General features: G+C 36.7%; 1 protein-coding gene across 1 annotated transcript; it reads left to right on the top strand.

The window, feature by feature from the left end:
- Nucleotides 1-182: 182 nt before the first annotated feature.
- On the top strand, nucleotides 183-9,245 carry LOC129270331 (uncharacterized). The gene is made up of 5 exons (XM_064105545.1): nucleotides 183-432; nucleotides 2,892-2,988; nucleotides 3,834-3,973; nucleotides 5,470-5,553; nucleotides 6,345-9,245. The coding sequence occupies exons 1-5, from the start codon at nucleotides 187-189 to the stop codon at nucleotides 7,542-7,544; spliced, it is 1,767 nt and encodes a 588-aa protein (XP_063961615.1). The 5' UTR covers nucleotides 183-186; the 3' UTR covers nucleotides 7,545-9,245.
- Nucleotides 9,246-9,828: the final 583 nt, after the last annotated feature.

Here is a 9,828-nt window from a genome sequence, read left to right as displayed (position 1 = left end):
TGAAGGGTGTTTGATATAAAACCATCTTTACATAAAAAAAAAATTGTCTCTACATACATTTTTTCAATTAATAAATTTAGTGATTTAAAAATATAATTTGTGATTTAAATTTAATTTTTTTATTTTTATTGAATTAATATAACGAAAAATAAAAAATGTACCGTCAAAGGCCGCTTCATTTCAAAGATGGCTGCGCCCATGAACATTTCTGGTGGCGGAGAAGAGGAGGAAAAAGATGAGGAAATTGACGTTTTATCACCAAATTTTAATCCTTTAAAAGCTTTATATGCTTCGAATGTAGCACTCCCAGTTTCTGAGGTGTCTATGTTCAACAATCTAGCTGAATATGAGCGGTTTATGAGCAAATCTGGAGAAGAGCCAAAAGCTCAAGAACAAAATTGTGCGCCATTGTCAAGACGTGCATTGGAGCGGGTAAGTTGCCGGTGGGTAAGAGAGGTCCATCGCCTGTCGGAGCTTGTTTTAGCTGCGTGTCTTGCACATTCCATCTGGGGCCGATTGCACGAAAGAGTCTTTCCAAGGACCGTCTTTCGTGTCGCCCATCTTTTATGATGCGCTGTATGCGGGATATTATTAATTCTAAAAATAAAATATGATATTGATAAACAAATAAAATTTAAATATTAGGCCTAGCTAGCATTTAAATCAATTTGTATACAATTTCATGATCATTTTTTAAACAAAGATTTTGTTTACTTTAACGGATGAATGAAATATGTTTGCAGGTAATTTATTTAAAATGCGTTTCACATGGCGCATCATAATAAATGGGCGACATGAAAGACGGTCCTTACAAAGACCCTTTCGTGCAATCGGCCCCTAGGCCTAGACTCCAGGAATCTCCAAAGAAGTGGAGGGATCAGTTAAGAGAGAGAGAAAGTGTATTTGTAAGGAATGTCATTCGTGTCGCACTTTTTTGCGCAGATCTATTTGGGATACTTTTACAAAATAAATAAAAAATAGAGGGTCTATTAATTAGTTACAGTACCAGTCACTACCAGTACCAGTCACAAATCTTTGACTCACTATTACCTGTTTCAACCATAGAACAATAGATTTGGTCCACTGTGGCACTGAATCTATTGATATTTGTGACTGGTAGTGTATTATTCAGCTTACTTTTAAAATGATATTTTATAAATTATGAAAATATTTCTGGAAAATCTACATCATTTATCTATAAACAATAATGATATTCATTCGTTTAAGCGGATGAATAGAAAACGTTTGCATGTACATATAGACCGACATGGACTATATAAGGGATTAAGGCATTTCATACGGCACGTCATAATCGGCGACATGAAAGACGTTCCTTGCAAAGACCCTTTTGTGCATTCGGCCTCAGTTCCCTGTATTGTTTTTCAATTTTACCTTGGATTTGCTAATAAATAATTGTGTAAAATTGAAATTGGAATTGGAACTACTAAAACTTTGTGTCTCCAAAATAGGCATGCGAAAGTAATATGTTCTTTTGGCATACACTATTAGCACACGGAACTCCCCCCCCCCCACCTCCACCCCCGGGGGCGGCGGAACATATTTTCATTTGGGGGGCAAAGCCAAAAAAAGGGCACTTATATGCCAAAAAGGGCATTTTGCCTTTTGGTGTAAACGTATATTTTCACCATGAGATTATTATCTTTGTGAAGAAGTTGAGCATTTTGCAGTAAATAAGTTGAGCAAAGTTTTTTCTGATTGATAAGATAAATATTTGGAAAAATTTTCAAATCTGAAGTTGTAAAACTTGCTTTTTGGTTAATTATGGACCTAATTACTGTTAAAACTTAAAAGGGCATCCTTGCTAGGTAGGACCCCCCCAAAAAAAAAACGCAAAAAACGGCATTTTGACTAAAAAGCATTACCTTTATATATTCTTTATTAGCATTATCACAGACATTGCTCAAAACTTACCTCAAAATTTGAAAAATTGAAAACTGGATATTCTAAGCACTGTTTATAACCAGGAACAGAATGAGTACCTTAATAAACAATAAATGATATTCCAACCTGAAAACTGGACATTTTATGCATTTTTGAAACCATGAACAGGACGAATACCTTATACTACATGTAAACAATAGTTGATGCAAGTGCAAAGCGCGACCTAAAAAAATTGTGATTTTATAACCTACAATGTGTTGTTTTACTTCAAAAAGGGTATCTCATTTTGAAAAAGGGCACTATTCATTTTGAAAAAAGGGAACTTTCCATTTTGAAAAAGGGCATTTTTTCCTACAGGGAATTTTTTGGGGGGCACTTGCCCCCCCCCTGCCCCTCCGCTTCCATTGCCCCTGCCCCCCAACTTAAAAATGTATAAAGGCCTATGCAACATAATCAATCCCAGGCAAGTGCCAAGATATTGAAGAGTAGAACTAGAAGGTTGGGCCCAGTATGTAGTCTAATCATACCTTATACCTGCACCTTTTATCCAACAAAATTTAATACTTTTGAGAACGGCTAAGAAAAAATGAAATAGTTGCAACCTCTTACTTAGTTGCTACATGTATATATACAGGAATAACTTGTTTCTGGGATTCATTAAATTTTTTTTGACATTTTAGTATCATTGGTGAGGGGAGCCAATGTACATATATACATGTAGTTCAGCGGAACAAGCAATGTATAGAGACTGTAGCTTGTGGTCTACTACATGTAATACTACAGGAATTATGAGACTGTTTTTAGGCAATATGAGTTTGCCATAAGTAAATCTATGATACATGTAGCTGTCCATAATACTTTGCATTTTAAGATGCCAGGTTCTAATAGCCCACCAAAGTTGTGTTTCTGAAACTAAACATTCAAGATTATTATCATTATTGGTTTAATATTTCATTGTTTTGTGCTTTTTTTCATTGTTCCATGCACAGCGTCACTTAGAACACATGAGAGAAAAGGAGAAACTGCTACCAAAGAGTACGTTCCATAGAAAGAATGTTAATGTCTTGTCTCGTATGGAGAGTCATGGTAAGACCTTTATCTACAGTGCAACCTTATCTGTTTTTATAAGGAGTGCAGTCATACTTTGCCTAAATGTTTCATAATTCATTCGCAAAAAGTGCGCCTTTATTGTTGTACATCACTCATATAGGCCTACATTGATTATTTGAGATTGGTCGATCAACTTTACTCAATGCCTACAATTGCTTGGGATTCTCTGGATGTTACACGGCCAGATCAACAATTTGCACAGAGATTTCTTGATGCAACTTTTAGACTTGTTTCTTTTCCAACTGGTGAATCAGCCTACAAGATTTAGAGAAGGCCAGCAGGCAAACACTCTTGACCTGTTACTGACAAATTCTGAAGATTCGGTGGATATTTCCTAGTGCCGCTTTATATGACACATTAATAATGTGTCATATAAAGCGGCACTAGGAAAAAGTGACCACATTGTGATTCAGTTCAATTTGAGTCTGGAGTTCAAGCAGGCTATGTCACACCCTCGATATACTTATTTCAGAGGAAGCTACAATGATATGAGAAACTTTGTTCAGGACCATCAGATTTTTTACTTTGAAGAGGATCAAGATGTGGAAGACAAATATAACTTATTTAAGGATATTATTGACAAATTAACCGATGAGTTTGTACCCAAATCAAATTTGTTTCAAATGCATTCAAATGCCATGTTCTATCTCTGTATTGTTGTTCCTCCAATTGTTCCCAAACTTTCATTGAGCTTATTCTTTTCTGTTTTGATACAAGCTAACTTGTTCGAAAGGGATCATTCTCCTTTAATTTCCACTGATAACCACTGTAACTAATAGTACGAACCAGCGCTATGTTTGTTATGTTTTTTTATGTGATAGAAACAAGAGAATCTCCATTGGACCTTCTGAGGCAGTGCGTTGAGAAACGATGTAAGGTGAGGGTGTGCATCCGCAGTTTCAAAGGGCTTCGTAGCATCTGCATTGGGTATCTTGTGGCCTTTGACAAGATCTGGAATATGGTAAGATATGTTTTCTACCAGGAAATAATTTTTTATGGTATCTTGTTGCAATTGCCCCCCCTTTCTCCGTTCTCACCTGCATAGCAGAGCGAGACTATAGGCACCACTTTTTGAAATGACATCATGACTTACAAAGTATATAGACCTAGTACATGAAATTTGGAAATAAGGTTAATCAAGTATTACTGAACATACTATATGAGTTTCAGGTCACATGACTAAGGTAAAAGGTCATTTAGGGTCAATGAACTTAGACCACGTTGGGGGAGTCAACATTGAAATCTTAACCGAAGGTTAAGTTTTTGAAATGGCATTATAACTGAGAAAGTATATGGACCTAGTTCATGAAACTTAAAACATAAGGGTAATGAAGTATGACTGAACATCCTGCCTGAGTTTCAGGTCACATGACCAAGGTCAAAGGGTCAATTTAGTGTCAATGAACTTTGGCCATGCTGGGCGTATTTGTTAAAACTTGGACATTAGAGTAATCAAGTATCACTTAACATCTCATGCGAGTTTTAGATCACATGACCTAGGTCAAAGGTCATTCAAGGTCAATTAACTTTGGCCATTGTAGGGGTATTTGTTGAATTGCCATCATAAATTTGATTGTTTATGTATATAGTTGATGAAATGTGGACATAGGGGTAATCAATTATCACTGATCATCTTCCACAAGTTGTAGGACGGGTAATCAAGTATCACTGATCATCTTACACAGTTGTAGGTCACATGATCATGGTCAAATGTCATTCAGGTTCAATGAACATAGTATAATATTATTATATGAATGGTGTTTTTTTGTGAATAGTTATTTTATAGTCGTTTTCAAAGTCAGCACTGCTTCTATATTGAATGGCGTAGTGCTGGCAAGACTGCCAGAGGCGGTCCACTTGTTTTGTTGAAAACTGCAACACAAAAATATGCTAATCAAATTTATTAAGCAAAATTCTTTTGCCTCCTGAAAATGCCTCTTTTTTGTGGATCTTTTGGGTGTGGTTGATCAATGTGTGATCTAAGTTCTTTTATCAGGACTCTTTCATTAAACAGTAATTTCTTCCAGTCCCAGACCCCTCACCCTGTCCCTCTTTTATATTTCAAAGAACCAAGAGAGAGAGAGGGGGAGAGAGAGAGAGAGTAAGGAGGATTGGGTGAGGGGCATGGAGGAAAGAACCTGAATTTTTGTCAAATTCTGACTTTTCATTATGATGGATTTCTAAGAATATTTTTTTGATAGGTATACTACCTGCTCATATAGAAATTGCTGTTTCTTTCCAATTTTGAACCAACCAATCTTATTTTCCAGTCAGAGAGGTTGTGGGGTCTGGAGAGGAGAATGAAAGAGAGAGAGAGATAGGAGTCTGTGTGAGAGAGGTGTGGTTTAAAGGCAATGAAAAAAGGGGTAGATTAATCAAGATGAAGTGTTTTTTCTTTAATTCAATAAGAGACGATTACAAGTGTTGTCATTCTTATTTTTTATAATATTCTTCTAGGCTTTATCAGATGTTGTTGAAATCTACAAGAGGCCTTCGACTGGGAAAAGATTCCACCATGAAGAAAAAGTGACATACTCCATGGTAAATATTGCTGCTTACCTCTTATCATGTATGACAACCCCTTTAATTATTTCCTTTTTGTCTCGCCCACCAGAGGTGAAGGCAAGACTAAGGGATCCAAATGTCATCCGTCCGTCCGTCCGTCACAAACATTATGACACATAACTCTCCAACGTTTAGTCACTTTTCAACCAAACTTGGATAGTACATGTACTTAGGGGACCTGCATGTAATGCTGCAGTTGGAGGTCACATGGTAAGGTCTAAGGTAATTTTCAGGTCAACGGTAAAGTTTAATTGCGAGACTCTCTTTAAAAGACCTGCATATTATTGTGTTCAGAGGTCACATTGGAAGGTCAAAGGTCATTGAGGTCAATAGTAAAGTTTACATGCAAGACTCTTATGACAAAATGATATTTCATCCCAGGTATTTTACAATTAACTTTTGAAACAATTCTGTTGCGTGCCCTCGCAAATCACGATATTTCTGGTTACTTTCACAAGTGGGCGAGACGCAACATCGCTTATGCCTTGCCTTTCACCTTGTCTTTGCCAGCTTGATTGTAAATTTTTTTAAAGGTAGAGGAATTTGCTTTTATTTTCTTTATGTTCAGATTAAATTCATATCAGTTTTTGAATATTTTGTCTCAGTGGAATGTGTAGTATGTCTTTATATTTAGAAGTTGATTTGATAACAGAAATCCTGATAAAATGAAAGTGTTGATTGTTGTATAACAAATCAGCATGGTTTGTCCATTTTAGAATTGTTCTGTTATTTTGCTTACTCTTCGGCAATCACTCTTTCTCCTACAGATCATGTCCAACTTGAATCCTCCACCACCAAAGAAGCCAGACCCTCCCAAGCCATCCGTGCAGGAGCAGAAAGCTACTGATGTCAAGAAGCGAGCTAAAGAATGCAAGTTCTGCCGAATCAAGCATGAAGCTCTCATGGAGGAGAGGGCCAGGAGAGATCTCCACGAAGCAGAGTTGGCTCAAGATCAGTCAGCGAGCGAGAGTAGCAGTAGCGATACAGACGAGTATTCAACCACCGATGATAGTGAGTTCGAAGATGGGATTGAGAAAGGGAACATGGAGAAGGGAGTCAAAAAACTGAAAACGCCTAAAAAGATATCTGGCTTGTGTCCAAATGGTCACAAGACACCAATAATTCATTCTCAGAGACTACAGTCCTCCAAATGTGGTGATAGTAAATCTGGTAAGGATTCATCTACATGTAAAGCAAATGTTTCAGCAGGATCAACCTCAAACACACCTACCTCTGCTAACAAGAGAATCACTCCAGAATCATCAGACTCTTTATGGACCGCTGCTTCAAGTTCACATTCTCAATTAACAGAGAGAGGCAGGGTGAGTACTAAAGATGGGGTATCTGTCAAAGAAGAGGTTTCTCAGCTTACTGCTCCAACAAGAGAATCAAGGATATCTGCAAAGGCTAAAAGCTCATCACCAGCATCATTAAAAATGTCAGATATGAGAAAGTCTGATTTGCTTCTCTCTAGAATGACTACACCGGCAACAAATCAAGAATCATCTCTTGCAGTCACAGCTGGGTCTACATTATCATCACATACCATAACCTCATCAACCTCAGAGACATCATCTGCACCATCGGCAGCATCAAGAAAATCTGCACCACCACAAAAGTACACTAAATCATCAACTGTGACATCATCATCTCTGTCGCAAGCATTTTCAAAATCTCTTAAGATTGGGAGACAGTCTGAGAAACCTAAAGACACAAAGAGTCTGGATGAGCAGGAAAAGGAGGTTGTTCATCTGGATCCAAAGACTGGTAAGCGGCTGATTCAGCCAGAAGAGTTCAAGCGTCGTCATGTCAACCAGCTCTTCATCCGCGGAGACCAGGTTGTGTTGGTCTCGGTGGAGAGTGATATGGTGGTGGTGGATTTAAAGAAGGCAGTTGAAAAGTTGGAGGAGAAATCATCTGCAAAGAGCAAGAAAAAAGAAACTGAGTTACCCCTTGCATGGAGATGATGTTGTTGTTTTGGATCTCAAAGATGAATTGTTTGTTGTTGTACTTGCAGGATGTGCCATGCTTGGTGCTAACATAGAAATCAGGGAAAACTATGAATCATCTGCATCATCATCATTATCTTTGTAGCAAGTATTTTACAAATCTCTCAGGAACTGAAGACAGTATGAAAAACTCTTAGACACCAAGATAGGTCAGAGATCATTTTGGGATCAGTAAATTTATATCTTAGAAAATATCAATTCAAGGGTAAGGATTTTGAATTTGTTAAGATAAGTTTGAAATCAGAAATTAGAAGAGTATAATTTCAGGATAAAGGCCAAGATCAAAGGTCAATTCAGATCAATTAATATTGATAAAAATAAATATGTTTTAATAATAGTATACAGTTCTTTTATAGTGCATGCATCACATTATGAATTATAACGTCTACGTGTATATGCCCTTCCAAGTATCGACCATTATGTGACTAAAATTTTTGGTTATTTGATCAAGGTCAAAGGCCATTTTAGGTATAAAAAAAACCCTTAAAAGTTGATATTTTGTCATAGTTTTACAAGGAAATATATCCATTCATTTCCTTATTTTTTGAAGCTTGAGTATAGATAATAAAAATCTGTTAATTATATGTTGCATGTGTAAAATATGCATGTTTATACATAAATATATATGTAAAAAATCAACATTTTAGGGCAAGGCCATTTTGCTTGTAGGTGACATTTCTTTATTTACAGCAAAAGTGGGGACAATGGAAAGGTAGCAAAATATTCCAAGGACCGCCAAAGGACCACCCAAACTCGATGTTTCGACATGAACACACTTGTGACTTGTCCAAACATTGCTCATTCTCCTGAAGACAAGAACACACATGTTTGTCTAAACATCGAGTTTAGGTAGTCCATTTCAGGAACAATTGCCCAAGATAGATACATGGTGTACCATGAAACCTACTACACTATTATTTTTCTTCGCCATGGAAACCTTCAGAAGTTAAAATATTCCAAGGACAATAAAAAGGGGCATTACAAGGCCTGGGGGAATTATTACATTATGAAGGGTGAATGAAAGAAAAATGTTTGATATTTCAAGGCAAAAGTCAACACTCCTGCATTGTTGCATTGGGGAATGTAGTCGAGACTGCCAATGTAGATGTCAATTTATCCAAACATTTTTGTTATCATGTATGTGACTTTACATGTATTTCGCTACTCATATACTCATTTTGTATGTTTATGATGACTTGTATATCCAGGCTATGTAGGGCATGGTACACAAAACCTTGTGTACACTACAAGATCAAATATGAAGTGATTTTTTTTTTGACAAATCACATTAAATTTTGATTTCCAAGAAGTTAAATGGTTTAATTTGAAGTTACGTAGGCATAATACTAGAAATACTGAAATCAGAATTTTGCTTTGCTGCAAAGCCTTTTAGCCAGAGTAAAGGCCAAATCAGCTTCAAGGTGCAGCTGATGATGATGTTACAATTTGGAATTGAATTTGCTTTTAGATATTGTGATTTTGTTAGGATTCCAGCTCAGATCAGGCTGTTTGTCATTATGCAAGGGTTTGGATTTTGTCCCTTGAATCAAGAGGGCAGTTGCCATAGTATCTTCTTTACTTGACTGAATCTTCTTGGCTGCTGGTAATTTTTTCACATAATTTGACACTCTTTGAGAAAATAAATCCCTTTGAAAATGACGTTCTTGCTTTTCAATGATTCTTATTTAATTATTTGTGCACCTTTATAATGTGACTTGCCTTTCCCTTTTTTTTTCTATCTGTGATCTCCCCCTTTCCAGTAATGTGAGCGATGTACTCTTCCAGTAATAGGGATAGCCTAGGGTTGCCTTAGCAGAAGTGTCAGGGGTGGGGGGGGGGGGCAGGAGGCACTCACCCCCCCTAAAAAATGAGTAAGAACATCAAAGCACTAAAAGATGTACATTACTAGAGTTGCCAACCCTTACAGAATATTAACGAGATGTGTTCTTAATGTAAATTCAGTGTTTACTTCCTGATTGAATGACTGAGCTAAAAACTTTTAACATGTTTTGTCTCGTAAGAAAACATTTGGTTCAGCTGTTTGGTTTTTCACATTGATTAATATTCCGTAACGGTTGGCATCTCTGCATTACTAGTGCGAAATAGCAATCAATAGGACGGTATATTATTGGTTTATTCATTTATTTATGTATTCATTTATTGATTCATTTCATTTCTGTAGGGTTCAACAGATTAGGTCGAATATATAATCATGACCAAAGCAATAGTAATAAACAAAAAA

This window comes from Lytechinus pictus, chromosome 10 (genome assembly GCF_037042905.1).
Source record: "Lytechinus pictus isolate F3 Inbred chromosome 10, Lp3.0, whole genome shotgun sequence".
In the NCBI taxonomy this organism is placed as follows: Eukaryota; Metazoa; Echinodermata; class Echinoidea; order Temnopleuroida; family Toxopneustidae; genus Lytechinus; species Lytechinus pictus.
Note: the sequence above shows the minus strand (reverse complement) of the source record. Positions and strands in the feature narration are given on the sequence as shown.